This window comes from Eulemur rufifrons, chromosome 16 (assembly GCF_041146395.1).
Source record: "Eulemur rufifrons isolate Redbay chromosome 16, OSU_ERuf_1, whole genome shotgun sequence".
NCBI classification, from domain to species: Eukaryota; Metazoa; Chordata; class Mammalia; order Primates; family Lemuridae; genus Eulemur; species Eulemur rufifrons.
The window spans coordinates 86,114,812-86,129,885 of NC_090998.1; the positions used below are offsets into that span (position 1 = coordinate 86,114,812).

Here is a 15,074-nt window from a genome sequence, read left to right on the forward strand (position 1 = left end):
GCCTCTGACCCAGGAAACTGTCCCTGTGTGTGCATGAAGATGTTCAGCACAGCATTGTTTATGACAGCAAAAGAGCGGGGAATGACATGGAGAAAAGCAGCCGGACAAACTAGGACGCACCCTCTAAGGAACAGTGCGCCGACTTCTCGATGCAGCGCTTAGGAAAGAATTTTAAACGGAAAGTGCAGACCACGAGACTGTTTATACAAGTCAAAGCTCAGCTACGTAAGAATGTATACGGTTGACACAGCTGAGATTTATAGGCAGTGCCAAAAGCAGAGCAGGAATAACATTAAAACATCCACTGCTCCTGGTTCTGGGCGAGTGAATTATGGGTGAATTTTTATCTTCTTTTTTTTGCTTTTCATTATTAATTTTGCAATTACCATAAATTAGATATTATTAACAAAAGCAACCTGAACAACTTTAAAAATAAAAGGCTGGGGAGAGCCAGTCCAGCCACACGCAAAGCTTCTGAGCGGCCGACCCGTGGCTTTGGGGATGCCGGCCCCCTGCACCGTGTGGGGCTGCAGCATTCTGGGCCCTTCCATCTCGGGAGCTGTTCTCTGGGCTGGCCCGGCCCAGCAGCAAGCCATGGCCGCCCACACCAGACAGACGCCAAGGCCCACACCCCCTCTAGACTGCAAGGGCAGGCAAAGGTGAGGCCACACGGGGGAAAGCAGGAGGCCTGCTTGTCCCCTGGCACTGCCTGTGGCCACAGAGCGCCTGGCGGGTAAGGACAGGCCCTTTCTCACACCCACCTTGGTGAAGAGCCTCCACCACTGCCAGTTCCGCAGCTTGAGGTAGGCGGCGCAGTTCCTCTGCAGGACCTTCATGGCCGTCAGCTGCTGCTGCCGCTTGGCAAAGGCCCTGTGGGTCACCAGCTCGGTCAGTACCTCAGGCAGGGCGAGGGCAGGCCCACCCTGACAGCCCTGACCTCGCCCCCAAGCCTTTTCTGGGGGACCTACCCCTGCCTGGGCACCTCAAGAAAGAAACTCAGGAGGAGGCTGGCCTTGGGGTTGAGTCTTGGTTCTCCCACTAACGAACTGTGTGACCCACAGGTCACTGACCTTGCAGTGGGCGACAAGGGCCTGGGTCAGCGGACCACGCCCTTCACTGCGGAGCCCACACGTGAAGGCCCGTGTGAACCAGCCACGGACCCACTCAGCCCGACTCCTGGGCACCAAGCTGATGTGGCCCCAGGGTGACCACTTTTGACTTCAGTTCCTGCCCCTCACGTGTCCACTATCTGAGCTGTGGTCTGGTGAGATGATGCAGGAGCTGGTGTTCTGCAAAGGTGGGCTGTGTGCTCCACCTCCCACCTCCAGGACGTGTGTCCCAGAGCCTGACACAGGAGGCCAGTGTGCCGCTGCCACCCCCGCTGTCCTGCGTCAGGAAGCCCTTCCCCCCACAGGGGAAACACAGCGAGCTGTACAGGTGAGCAGTACAGGTGAGCAGGAGCTCACAGATTGGCAAACCCAAACACAGATCACCTTGCCATGGTCACTCTAAATCTCAATCAGAGATCCTGCTTTACTCCTTGGAGGTAGAAATCTAGGAGCAGAGGGCATAGGAAGAGCCACGTGGGCCTCCCCAACAGGCATGGGCCTGGCACCAAGCCCCTAGATCACACTGGCTAAGTGCTCTTCCACAGCAGGAGGGCTCGGCAGGGCCTGGTGTGTGGGGCCGGGGGGCCTCCCGAGACTCACTTCCTGGCCAGGTAGCCCCTGCAGCAGGCCTGGAACCCTATGATGACATCGGTGATCTTCAGGTCCCGCTCCTCCTCCAGGTGGGCCAGCACACCGGCCCGGAAGAAGACTTTGCTCTGGCCAATGCGGTACAGGTTGCTGTCGAGCTCCAGGGCTTTGATCTGGATGGAAGAGAGCAGGCCGGTTACTGAGAGCCACTGCGGAAACCTCGGAGGGAGGGGGGGCCGACACCGTGGCCAGTCCCAGGAGGCCCTCAGCCGGCTGCTGCTCCTCTTCCGCGGTGCCAGGGAAAGTGGGGCTCGGGGACACGGAGAAGAGGCACAGGTCCCAGCACGGGGCAGGGCACAAGTCACACTTGCAGAGAGACACCGAACCTCAGGGTTAAAGGAAACTGAAAGGTCTCTCTTCCTTCTACCTCCCACCTCTGCATACTGGAATCACGCTCCACACTGGAGGTGGGGACTGTCACATTACAGATCGGGCTCAGGATCAAATACTAGTGAGGTGACCCTGGGCCTCACCCTCTCCATGAGGCCACGTTCCCTTGCCTATGAAATGGGAATAATGTTTTATTTAATTTTAAAAAAGAGTTAACAAACAAAACTAATAATGGTGCCACCTTCATAGTAGGGTTGTGGGAATTAAATAAGAAAACGCACAGAAAGTGCTTGGCACAGGGTCAAGTGTATGCAGAGCGCTGAGTACATTTTAGTGTCATTATTCCTCCTGAGCAATGCCAGTGACAGCAAGGCTCTCTCGTTAGCACACAGGCAAGGGCATGTGTGCCTGTCTGTCCCCGTGCCCGGGAGGGAGGGAATCCGGAACCAGCTCCAAACAGGCAGTGCCATGAGCGCGGTAAGTGGGATCTGAGGGACCCTCGGTGCCTACGAATGGCCCCGGTGGTCCCGGAAGAGACCCCAGTAGGAGGACGAAAGACCAGGGGAGGTGGAGACAACACATCATTCCCCACTCCCTACTCCTCGCTCATAACCAGGCCTAAGAGGGTCACCTGCAGGAGGACACACAGCTCACCTGGCCAGCAGCTGGCCACAGCGCTGTGGGGAGGGCAGACACAGCTGGAGGCCCTCCCCCCCGCCTTCGTTCCCACAGCTGCCGAGCACCCTGGAGCAGGGAGCTCTCTCCTCTCCCTCCTTTTTCCTGTCCCCAATCTCACTGTCGCAGGCTTTGCACATAGCAGGTGATGAACTTTTTCCTTCTCTTTGCTCTTTTCCTCCCACCAACTCCCAACCTGCTAGCCTGTCCTCTCTGATTCTTTAGAAAGAAAGAACACAAAGTAAAACGAGACAAAAGGCAAAGACACACCAGCCACAACAGGACGCCTGGAAAGTGGAAAAGGACAAGGGTGGGATCCAGCCCCCACTAGGCCCTGAGTCACCGAAGGACACCTGGACTCGAGAGCGTGTGGGGCACGTCCAGCCCTGCGCCACGGCCGTGGGGAACAAAGGAGGGAGGACATGTCGAGAAGCAGAGACTGCAGTGGCTCTGGGTGGGTAGCGGTGCTCCGGGCCTGCTGCCCTGGTTTGAGCTGCCCTGCCCGCCACACGGAGCATGAAGATCTGAGGGGATGTGAGCACGAAAGCAGCAGAATGTTCCCAAACAGAAGAGGCCAGCCCACATCAGAGCCCTGCCACAGCCGCGGTTCTCTTCTCCTCCTCACTGCCCTGGTGCCAACCACCACCCATGACTACCCGAGGGCTGCCGCCCAGGGTGCCCGGCAGAGTCAGAACTAGACCATCGGAAGGAACGACACAACCTGGGCATGAGCAAAGGGTGCCCGTCCAGTAGGACAGGCTCTGGCCATGTGGTGCTCACCGGCCAAAGGGCCACCCATCCAGGGAGGCAGGGACGGCAGCTCAACTCACCATGAGCACACACGCCTGCTTCCCGTCCATGAAGCCCTTAGGGATGGAATTTGGTGTCAGGATCTCGTATCTGAGGAAGGAAAGAGAAGCCAGCTCATTTACCCCTTGCTTCAATTCTGCGTGGCCTAGAATATACGTGAGAGATGAGGGTCATCCCTGTGGCGTAGAAGAATTCTTTTCACAAATTCCCCTAACGAAAGAAGACATTTGGCAAATCCCACCCTGCAATTTTCTTAGGCTGAATTACACAAGGGAGGGTTGGTATTTTCCAGAAAGTGAATGGAAGCTCATGGCGGATGGTGCAGCCACGCACGGGTGAGTTTTAGGTCGGGCTCACTAATTGCTCATCGCCCTCGCCTGGAACCTCGGGACGGCCAAGCGCATAGCTTCCCTGCGACCACTGCAGGGAGCTGCTAACAAACAGGAACGGCCCAAGAGATAAAGGGCTGCGTCACAGCAGCAATTGACACTAAACACAGTCCTTGGAGAAACAGGACAGTGTCACTGTCTTTGCACACACAGCAAGAAGCTGCCGTACTTTACGACTTCCATTTCCATAAAGTTCCCTCAATACCCAAGTCTCTGGCGGAGTCTGTTAAAATTTCTTTTCATAGCTCCTCTAAGTGCAGAAAGAGCAGCAGGCCCTCGCAGTCACCAGGAGTGAAAGTTAACACAATGACTTTCATCTCGGTAACAACACAGAGAAGTCTCTGCTCTCGCAGAGCGGAATAGAGAGGAACATGTGAGGAGCCGGCTGTGCCTAGCTCTGCATGGAAGGTGGAAGGGTTCCCTGGCCGAGGTCCCTCCTGGGGCGTGGCCCACCTCTGGGACGTCATAGTCCGTGTGCAGCCGGGCCTGGCAGAGGTGGGTCCAGGCCCTGCTTACCTCTGCCGGAACTCCTGGAAGACCACTCTGTTGGGGAAGCCTTGGCGGCAGATGCGGATGCCCTCGAGAACGCCGTTGCAGCGCAGCTGGTCCAGCACGAGATGCGGGTCCAGTTTGCCGGCCTAGGGAAGGAAACACGTGCACGGGGTCCTACCTCTGTACTTAGGAACCAATGGAGAGGAGTTGCCCAGGCCCCTGTGAACCCTACAGGGCAAGAGCCCAGGGGAGGAAGTCACTGCAGCCCACGGGTTTTGAAAGCTAAGTCAAAGCACCCAGGTCTGACGGCGGCTACAGTGACACAGCGTAACCAACAGGAAACGCAGGCTACAAACACAGCTCATCTCCTAAGCCAATGGCAGAGCCGCCCTGCAGAGGGACTCCACTGCGGGCTCACTGGGGGCTCTATGCGTGCCTTGGGGGCTGGAATCGCTTCTGCTGGGGGCACAGACAAGGGCTGAGGGCCCTGCACAGTCGTGCCCTGGCCGTGCCACCCCGCCGCGCGTCTCACCTTCTTCTCGTGGTTGGGGATGATGCAGCGGACGAAGTTGGGGTTGGTGTTCCTCAGCGTGGCCATCAGCTTGGCCAGCTGCTCCTTGTAGAGCTGCCCCACGGTGCGGAACATGCCCTTCCGCGTCTTGAAGGCCCCGGGCAGCGCCGTCTCGGACATGCCGGCCACCTGGTCCAGGCCGATGATGCGGTCCACTGTGGAGGCCACAGGAAAGCGCATGAGTGCCCAGCAGTGCCAGCTGGGGACGGAGTGGGCAGGAGAGAGGCAGACAGACGACAGGACAGAAGAAGGTGGGAGACAGAATTGAACAGCAGGACGCCTTCTGCTGGGAACCTACACAGGGTGCTAAGATCGACCCCAAATGTTGAGCAGGAAGCCAAGGGGGGGACAGTAAAGGCACTTGGCCGTGTCCCTCAGGGAGCGGCACGTCCGCCAGGGCTACCTCATCTTCCCATCCCCTGCCTTCACCTGCTCTGGAGCTCCTGTTCCCAAAGAGATGCAATAAGGTCAGGAACGTGATCTGGCATAGTGAGAACTCCACTGGCCTGGCTCTGAGGAGATGTTAAAACCTCTCTGTTATAGAATCCTGAACTTTATGGTCCCAGTTGAAAAAAAAAATCAGTATCTTGAATTCACATTGGCCTTGACCCTTACCCAAGAGCACTGGGCTAGGAAGCAGGTGGTCTAAGGCCACTCTGCCACTGTCCGCAGGACCCCACGGGAGTCCCTGTGTTTACACAGAGATCTCTACACCAGGGACCCAGAGCAGCGGCACTTGGGGTAGAAACAGAGAACTCCAAAGAATGGCTATTGACCATAGTATTCCAAAGTTTGAGGATCTCTTCACAGTCTTCCATTCACTTTGTCTCCTGGCTCATAGGTCTTAACCGTGTAAAGCAACCCTCAGAGGAGGCAGCCCTTTCACTGGAGCCCAGGCCCAGCAGCGAAGCAATGAACTCCATCCTCCAAGGTGAAAAACAAAAGCAAGCAAACAAGCAAACCAAACCAACGTGCCCAGCGATTTGAGAGCAGTTTTAAGCAAGAGCTAATGTTAAACTTGAAGCCTTCTCTTATTGGATGTAAAAGTTAAGAATTCTGTGACAAAGCCCATTTCCTGTTCCTTTGTGGCCAGATCTCTATTAATTTAAATGAGGACCACAAAAGGGACACTTGCTCGAGACAGAAGCCAGGGGTGAGGATGGAACCAATTAAAACGGGAGGCCTCTTTGACCTACACACCCAGCACAGGGCCAACGTTCCTGGCTACTGAAGTTTTCCTGGCAGTGTGACTTGTGAAAGCCACTTGGGCTGTCCAGAGGACAGTCAGTGTGGCCCCACAGTAACTGGTCCTTTTACTCGGGTGTGTCCTGCCCCCGAGCGCCTGGCCAGGTGGCCCAGGCCCTTGCCGAGCGAGTGCTGAGTGAACACACAAACGCCGTTTCAGCCCCAGGTGCAGACACAGGGCAGCGTGCACAGGCCTGGACCTCACGCCAAGACACATGCAGCCGGTCAAGCAGTGGGACGCTGCCTTTGAAGGTGGCGCTCTAAGGAGGGTATGAATTTTTAAACAATTCTTTTTTGTTTTAAGATTATAACATCAAGTTCTCAAATATCCACACACAGCCCCTCACTTGTCTGGTTTTCTACCAGAGGCCTGCAGTGGACACGGCGGGGGAGCCTGCCCAGCAGCCCAGGGGCAGGCCAGGGGCGCAGGCAGGCAGGACGAGCCAAGGGCGGGGGGAAACTCGCAGAAGCACTTCTTGCACAGCTTTGGATGCACCACACACAGAGACCCCGCTCGGTGGCCAGTCACCTGGTTCTAGGTGGAGAATGGGAAAGCGCTGATAGAAATAGGCTCTCTGAGTGCTCTGCAGCTCTGCAACAGAGAGGTCAAAGCAAAACCCAGGCAGAGGAAAGGGAGAAACCAACAGAAACAATTAAAAAGAATAACTCCAAAGCAACCAGCCTACCAAGGAGCAGAGGTGGAAAGGCAATGGGGGCGGGGGCTGGAAACCTACGCAGCAAGGCTTTGGGCCACCTCATGACTCCCCACACGTGGAGGCACCCCAGCTGTGTGCGGCCGGCACGCCTGGAGCAGCACTCTGCCCCGGGAGGAAACGGCCACACTGCAGCTCAAGGGCCGCCTCTCCCTTGCAGTTCGAGGAGACCTCTCTCGTGAGAGCTACGGAGGACGGGATCCACCTGGCTCGTGCCAGAGGGGGATGCACACCCCGTGTTTTGCAGCCTGGCCCGCTGCGAAGGTGGGAGAGTGACCACCTCGTGCAGCCACAAGGAGGCAGGGACGAAGTGCAAAGGGCGTACCATCCTTCCACAGCTCCGAGACGAACTTGTCGGAGGACTGGTGGAGCAGCGTGGCGATGTTGTCGTTCAGGGGGTCCATGTTCTTCATCAGCCACTCGTCAGCCTTGTAATCCACCTGGGAGAGGCAGAGAGGCCCGGGTCACGAGCTGCTCTGGGGACACAAGTGCTCACGACCTCTCAGGAGGAGGAGAAGCTGACGCCCATAAGCAAAACAGTTAGAAAAGGTGAACATCCCCCGACCCAGCATCACCGTCTCCAGGAAGGAAATGATGAGTGGTGACAGCAATGTGGCATCTACCAGACTCTCAGTGGCATTGCGTGTGGGAGCAAAACATGAAAAACATCGCAAACACCCAAAAGGCGGTTAGCTAAGAAAATAGAATGTCTTTAATTTTTTTTTTTTTTTTTAGGTAATATGAACAAAGAAAATGATCCTATAAGGACATAAAACAAAATGTTAATAAATAGTTCTTTATAGCCAAAGACAAGTAATTTTTACTTTCCATTTGTCTTTTTAGAATGTCCACGTTTTCTTTCTTTTTTTAAGACTGTGTCTTGCTATGCTGCCCAGGCTGGACTCAAACTCCTGGGCTCCAGCAATCCTCCCACCGCAGCCTCCTGAGTAGCCAGGACTGCAGGCATGAGCCACCGTACCCGGCTCTGAATGCCCACGTTTTCTCTAATAAGTACTAGTTTTATCTTTTTGGAAATATAATCTTAATAAAACAAGTAACATAACATTATATTTTCATTGCACAGGTCCCAGAACAACATAAAGAGAGCAGCAGGCCACCTGGGCCCCCCTCTTCCTAACCCAACTGCAGCCCCGAGGAGCTGCTGTTCCGCGGGAACCAGGTGTCTCCCGGCCCCTTCTAGTGTTTAAGCGAGCGTGTGCTGCCGGTGCTGATGGGCACGTGATGGTGCCTTCCCTTTCCCGAGGATCTGTCCTGGCGACCCTCCCACTTCGGCTCGGCCAGCACCCTTGTCCTTTTAGCTGCGGCAGCACAGGCCCAGTGTGGACGCACCATGGCTGATTTCCTCGTGCAGCCCTTGCTGGGCTTCAGGGTGTCCCCGCTTTGCAGCATTGTAAATGCGACTACAGTAAAAGCCCTCCTGTGAGCGCTCGCATTGATGAACACACTCATTTCGCAAAGCGGGAGTGGAAATGAGCTTGGGAAACATTCCTAGGGGAAGTGCCTAAACAGTGTTTTTGGCTCTACTATTTTTTTCACGGGTAGTTTTAAGAGAGTTGTTTTTGTAGCCTCAGGAACCGGATAAGCTAAGTGTGCGAGGCTGGGCAGTGGGGGCCGCTTGCTGGAGCCTGGGGCTGGACCGCACGTGGCTTGGGAACAGGGTACGGAAGCTCTCAGCGCTCCTCACCGACAGCCACTGATGAGGAGGTGGCGCAGCCCCTGTTTAATTGTGTTTGGGCTACGATTAACTGTTAGGGACTTCATGCAAAAGCTCAGAACTTTTTGTCTAGGCACAGACCTTTATGGAGTAAGTTGGGCCTAAGCCCCAACAACACGTGGACTGGGAAGGTGTCTGCCAGGTGAGTGCTGAGGGCAGGTCTATCACCTGCTGGCTGTGCGGCCTGGGCCACAGCAGCTGTCATGTACAGCAGTGACTCCCAGGCAGGGCAATCCCCCTGCCCCACGACAGGACATGTTTGGCAATGTCTGGAAACATTTTTGGCTGTCACAACCAGGGAAGGTGCCCCTGACTCTTGACTCCGGTGGGTCAAGCCAGGATGTTGCTAAGCATCCTAGCACTCGCAGGGCAGACCCCACAATAATGCTCCGGCCCCCAACGTCAGCAGTGGCGACACCGAGAAGCCCTGCCCTGGAGCACTGACCTGTGCCAGGCACTGGGCTTCCTGAGCTCATGGAATACGTGTAACCCTGCATGGCGGGTGGTCACTCTCCTTTTCCAGATGAGAAAACCAAGGCTCAGAGAGGTAAGTAACTGGCCCAGAGTCACACAGCTTATGAGCGACAGAGCTCTAAGTCAAACTCTGTGCCTTTAGCCAAATCTCCACACCTGGCAGATGGGCGTACAGGACAGCACTGCAGCAACCAGCCTGAACACCACGGTGGCGTGCTGCATGCTTCTAACGACATGTACCACGTGAAGGCGCTTTGCAGGCTGTGTGAATGCTGCTTACTGCCACCAGCCACATGACTGAAAGAGTCGCTGGACAAGAACCACACTCGGGCCACATCTCCCCACCCCCGGAGCCGCTGGCTCCTGGTCCCAGAGAGAATGGACTCCGCTCCTTCCTGGGAGCTCTCCTCACCCTGCCGGCATAGTGGATGATGCAGAAATCGGCTTTGTCCTTCAGCTGCTTGGGCTTCTGGAACTTGGGGTGGGTGCCCTGCTCCTGCACAACCTTCTCCACGAAGCTCTTGTCAGTGGCCTTGGGGAACCAGCACTCCTCATCGAGCAGGGCCAGGATGCCAGGGGGGCCTGCCTGGAGGAAGCACAGCATTGGCACAGGTGAGCACACCTCACCCGTGCAGTGAGCCAAAGCCTGTGTGTCAGAACCCCGCAGAGGTGGGCGGCGCTCTTCCCTGTAGGAAAACACTCAATTCAAGAATTCTAGTTTAAAAAGAAACCTCTGGGATCTAGGCGGTGGCTGAGACATCTTTACCCAAGCAGCCATCACAGGGGTTCTCCAGTGTCAGTGAATTCGCTAGCGAACCCCCTGCTGGGTGTGATGAGAAGTGGGGGTCTGTTGACCTGCCCAGAGAGCCTGGCTCCGGGGTGTGCTGGGGTCTGCCCAGGAGGCCGCCCTCAACACGCATCCCATCCTGCCACTGGAGACGCCACTCCACACGCTGCGTCTACGCAACTCAGCGATGCAACAGAGTACTTGGGATGAGCCCCTTGAGGAAGAGAAGAGTCCCAGAGACCCAGCAGCCTTCTGTGCACTGAATTTATAAGACAAGAAGGCAGATTCAGTCACTGCAGAGAGACTGCCTAACAAAACTTGAAACCAGGTGGGTTCTTGTTAAATGAAAAGTTCAATTGATAAAAGAACAAAACTCATCACAAAAGTGAATTGTTTCGAACCGAACAAACTTTGTTCTAGGCCTGATTAATTAACGGTCCTGTGCAACTCTGATGTTTACACACTCAGGCAGTTCAGGCCTCCAGGAAGAATGTGAGTTCAGTGCATTTAACTATAGTCAAGAGACAACCCAGAAAAAGAAACAGCTCGGGCTTCGTTACAGAGCACACGCCCCCAAACCTGAAGCACAAACAGGTGGCGCAATGTCTACCTGGCGAGAGCTTTAAATGTGAACTGCTTGGGAAAGGCGAAAGACTTTCTAGCTACAACCATTCCCGAATGGCTAATGCTGGGGGTGGAAGCTCCAGTGCCATGTTGGTCCTGAAGGGGGACAGGCCAAGCTTTAGTACTCGCACCTGCGGACAGCATTCGACACCCAGGGTCTGCACAATCCCGAGCTACAGTGAAAGCGTCTGGGGATAGAACCTTACTAAGTAAATGCCTGGCTGCTTCTTTAAGGCGATGATGCTTACTGAACCCACCCCTCAGGTGGAGGCTGGGTGGTCTCCTGGGACTGAAGACAGGATGCTTGGGCCCTGGCTGCATCCCCACCCGGTCAGCTGGGCTGGGCTCGGTGCAGCTGCCGCCCAGAGCATCTCCTCTGAGGGAGGCACCCAGGCCTTCCAGGCACAGGATCTAAACCCTCAGGCTCAGTCCTCCAGGTGGCACCGACAGGAAGAGGAGCTAGACACTCCACCGCCAGCACAGAGCAGCAGGGGAGGAGCAGGTGCCCCCGAGGGAAGGGCCGGAGGCAGACGGGCGGTCAGAGCACGCTTGGCGCTTACTGGCTTCTCGATGAGGTCGATGCAGGGCTGCAGGTCCAGGCCGAAGTCGATGAAGTTCCACTCGATGCCCTCGCGCTGGTACTCCTCCTGCTCCAGGATGAACATGGTGTGGTTGAAGAGCTGCTGCAGCTTCTCGTTGGTGTAGTTGATGCAGAGCTGCTCGAAGGAGTTCAGCTGCAGGGAGGGAGAAAACGTCAGCGGTCGCCAACCCTCTACTAGGAGGCCACGAGCCCCTTGAGAAGGAGGGTAGGGTAGGGAGGGAGGAAGGGCCTCCTCGGGCACCTCAACCTGCTGCCTCTAGAGCCTGGATGGCTCTGGGCCTGGCCGTACCACACGCAGCAGTGGGTGTCCTTGCTTTCTAGGGCCACGGGCCTCTCTAGCAGTCTGGTAAAGCCTTTCCAGAATAATGCTTTGAAATGCATCAAACAGATTACAAAGGAAAGAAGTTATGTTGAAACGTAATTACTAAAACATTGTGACAGAGAAAATGTTTTGCGCTTCCTTATTAATAAGAACGAGTTTTGTTAACAAAAGTTTCCACAATTGTGAGATAGAGAGGAATGTAAATGACAATGCCAGATCTCCCCAACAACTGGAATGTGATGTGAAAATATCTTACTTCTGTTGTTGACAGATCACAAGCACTGCGAATAAAACTGTGGTGCATCTAGTTTGCTCAATTTGCAATCCAAAAAAATGCATGATTTCAATGATACATTAGTGAAACATTAAGATGTAATTTTTTCCCCATCTTAGTTCATGGCTCTGCTGAAACCTCCGATGGACCCCAGGTTAGGAAACTCTAATCTACTGCAACTACCCGTGTTTCCTACTAGACCTCAGAGTCTTTATGGGCAGGGACAATGTCTTGTACCAACGTTTAGTAAGTATCTGCAGGAAGAGTGGATAGGAAGACCTGCCCAGGAAGCCTCCAAGAACATGATCTAAAAGGTCCCATTCTCTCCAGCGTTTCTGGCTGAAAATGGAAGTCTCTTTCAATACACCCAACTGATGTCTCCATGCAAAGGAGATGGCAACTCTGACCACAGGACCACGGGAAAGAGGATTCCTAGCCAAGGAGAAGGCGGCCAAGAGGCCAAGGAGGTGGCGAGGTGGGTTACAGAGGTGAAGCTCACATCAAAGATCTCGAAGCCGGCGATGTCCAGGATGCCGATGAACGAGGCGCCCTGTCTCTTGGTCTTGTCCAGAGCTTTGTTGATGCGAAGGACCAGCCAGCGGAACATGCGCTCGTACGTGGCCTTGGCCAAGGCCTCGATGGCAAAGTCAGCCTGGGGGACACATGGAAGCCGAGTGTCAGGCACAAGGAGTCTTTTTTTTTTTTTTTTTTTGAGACAGAGTCTCACTTTGTTGCCCAGGCTAGAGTGAGTGCCGTGGCGTCAGCCTAGCTCACAGCAACCTCAAACTCCTGGGCTCAAGCGATCCTCCTGCCTCAGCCTCCCGAGTAGCTGGGACTACAGGCATGCGCCACCATGCCCGGCTAATTTTTCTATATATATATTTTTAGTTGTCCATATAATTTCTTTCTATTTTTAGTAGAGACGGGGTCTCGCTCTTGCTCAGGCTGGTCTCGAACTCCTGACCTTGAGCGATCCACCCGCCTCGGCCTCCCAGAGTGCTAGGATTACAGGCGTGAGCCACCGCGCCCGGCCCACAAGGAGTCTTAAAATCCTCATGCCCTTTGCCCTTACAATTTCACTTTTGGGGCCCTCCCCCAAAGAAACAGCCCTAAAAGTGGGTGGGAGGAAGCACTTCACATACAAATATATTCACCGCAGTGTCATACATGATGAAGCAAAGTTGGAACAGCCTAAATATCCAACAATATGGGCACGAAAAACTTAGAAATTTGCAAAAACCTTTTCAAAATAAGATGGGAACACATTATTTACAGAAGTAATAAGATACCCAACACTCAGACAGGAAGCTATAAAAAAGGAAAAAAAAAAAAAAAGAAACCAGCCCGAGCAAGAGTGAGACCCCGTCTCTACTAAAAATAGAAAGAAATTAGCTGGACAACTTAAAAATATATAGAAAAAATTAGCCAGGCATGGTGGTGCATGCCTGTAGTCCCAGCTACCCGGGAGGCTGAGACAGGAGGATCGCTTAAGCCCAGGAGTTTGAGGTTGCTGTGAGCTAGGCTGACGCCATGGTACTCTAACCCAGGCAAGAGAGTGAGACTCTGTCTCAATAAAAAGAAAAGAAAAGAAAAAAAAAAGATGCCAGGATTTGCTTCAAAATAATGCAACTGAGGGAAGAGGGAAGGTAAGATCAAGGATGAACCAAGACTGGCCATGCGTTAGTAACTGCTGACGCTGCCTACGTGATAAGGACACACAGAGCTCTGCATGCCCCTCTCTCTACTTTGTTTTGTATGTGTTTGAAAAGCTCCATGATAAAAAGCCACAGTGACAACTGAGTTTAAAAAAAAAAAAAAAAAAGCCTTGCAGGAAATCATCATCATGGTTAGGACTATGGTGATTTTTTTCTTTCTCTTGACTTTCCTGTGTTTTCTTAAGAGTTCATGTAGCATTACTTTTTGTAATGAAAAAATAAAGGTTCTTCCTTAACTATTAGGGAAACGAACAGTTGGCAATAATGATGCACACTGTCTTTTGAAAACAATGTTCCTGCCTCTCGGCACTGGCTCTGCACAGAAGTATCCTCAGACTGTCCGCCAGCCAGCGTGGGGTACCGTGGGTGGTACCTTTAGGAAAAAGCATTAACCAACATGAACTTCCCAAGAATTTTTAAGAAATGAGACTGGCACCTTGAAAACCCCATGACCAGCACCATGACAAAGACTAGAAATCCCAGCAGAGGGGGACAGTGGTCTGCGCTGGGAGTGACCTCAGTTCCTGGGGAAGGCAGGCACATTCGTCTGGCACAACTGAGCAAAGACTCCTGTTCATCTCTCGCCACATGCAGCAAGACAGCAGGTGGTGGAGAAATAGCCGCTTGGCACGGGCTCGAGGACGGCGGGTGCCGCCACCCTGGCACCAGAAGGAGTCGGGCTACAGAGACATGAAGTTCTCGTTTTATACCAGACAGGACGCGCCTCCATCCTCAACGGCCCGTCAGCCTAAATGCTGCCTCAACGTCAAGCGGCAGATGCGGCCTAAACACGGCACTTCCTAGGTGCGAGGCCGTGGGCACGTCACTAACCCTCTCCAGGGCCAGCCTCCTTGTGTTCCAGATGGGGTGATGCCACCCTGCCCTCTGGCTGCTGCGAGGGCTGCAGGAAGGGCCCACGTGGAAGTGCCTGACAGTGGATGGCCCGGAACAGCCTTGAACTGTGCCCGTCTGGGATGCTCGCCGAGGAGGCAGCCGGCTTCCCGGCCACAGAGGACACAGAGGACATACCTGCTCCTTAGTCTGTGCCTTCTGGACGTAATCCCGTCCCACCTTGATGCGTGGGGTGAGGATGCCTCTGGTGAAATCAGTCACGTTGATACCCAAGAGATGGGACACCTTTTGGGCAGCTAATATTTTTCAGAGTAAAGAAGAGAGGGGCAACAAGTTTTAATTACACCCAAGAGAACGCATCCCTCTGCCCACCCTGGGAGCAGGACAACTGAACCCCGGCCCTTCTTGAGCAGGGCCATGAACCCCCTGGCTCCCCAGACTCAGTGGCCACGTGTGGGCCGGGGGGCACGGCAGCCTTCACCTCCACCGAGCCCAAGGAGCAGGGAGGAGCACGTCCTAACCCAGGCCCCAGCACCGCTTCCACTGTGAACCCTCGGCCACATACTTCACAGGGTACATCGGGTCCCCACCCAAAAACAGGACTGGGAGGAGGCGGGCCCACCCCAGTGCTGCAGGACAGAACAGTGCACGGTCCCGCGGGAGTGTCCTTTACAATCCACACACGCGTGTGTTAAGACCCTAAGGAGG

At 54.4% G+C, this 15,074-nt stretch overlaps 1 protein-coding gene across 2 annotated transcripts in view; it reads right to left on the minus strand.

Annotated features, from left to right (window-relative positions):
• Window positions 1–15,074, minus strand: part of MYH9 (myosin heavy chain 9) — a 90,891-nt gene that overhangs the window by 16,925 nt on the left and 58,892 nt on the right. For both annotated transcript variants that reach the window (XM_069490172.1, XM_069490171.1), the window contains exons 11-20: window positions 14,544–14,662; window positions 12,299–12,451; window positions 11,163–11,336; window positions 9,604–9,777; window positions 7,308–7,422; window positions 4,986–5,179; window positions 4,478–4,599; window positions 3,593–3,662; window positions 1,710–1,870; window positions 762–870 (exon numbers count right to left, since the gene is read on the minus strand). In XM_069490172.1, the coding sequence (XP_069346273.1) occupies window positions 762–870; window positions 1,710–1,870; window positions 3,593–3,662; window positions 4,478–4,599; window positions 4,986–5,179; window positions 7,308–7,422; window positions 9,604–9,777; window positions 11,163–11,336; window positions 12,299–12,451; window positions 14,544–14,662 (1,391 nt within the window). The remainder of the gene's footprint in view (window positions 1–761; window positions 871–1,709; window positions 1,871–3,592; window positions 3,663–4,477; window positions 4,600–4,985; window positions 5,180–7,307; window positions 7,423–9,603; window positions 9,778–11,162; window positions 11,337–12,298; window positions 12,452–14,543; window positions 14,663–15,074) is intronic.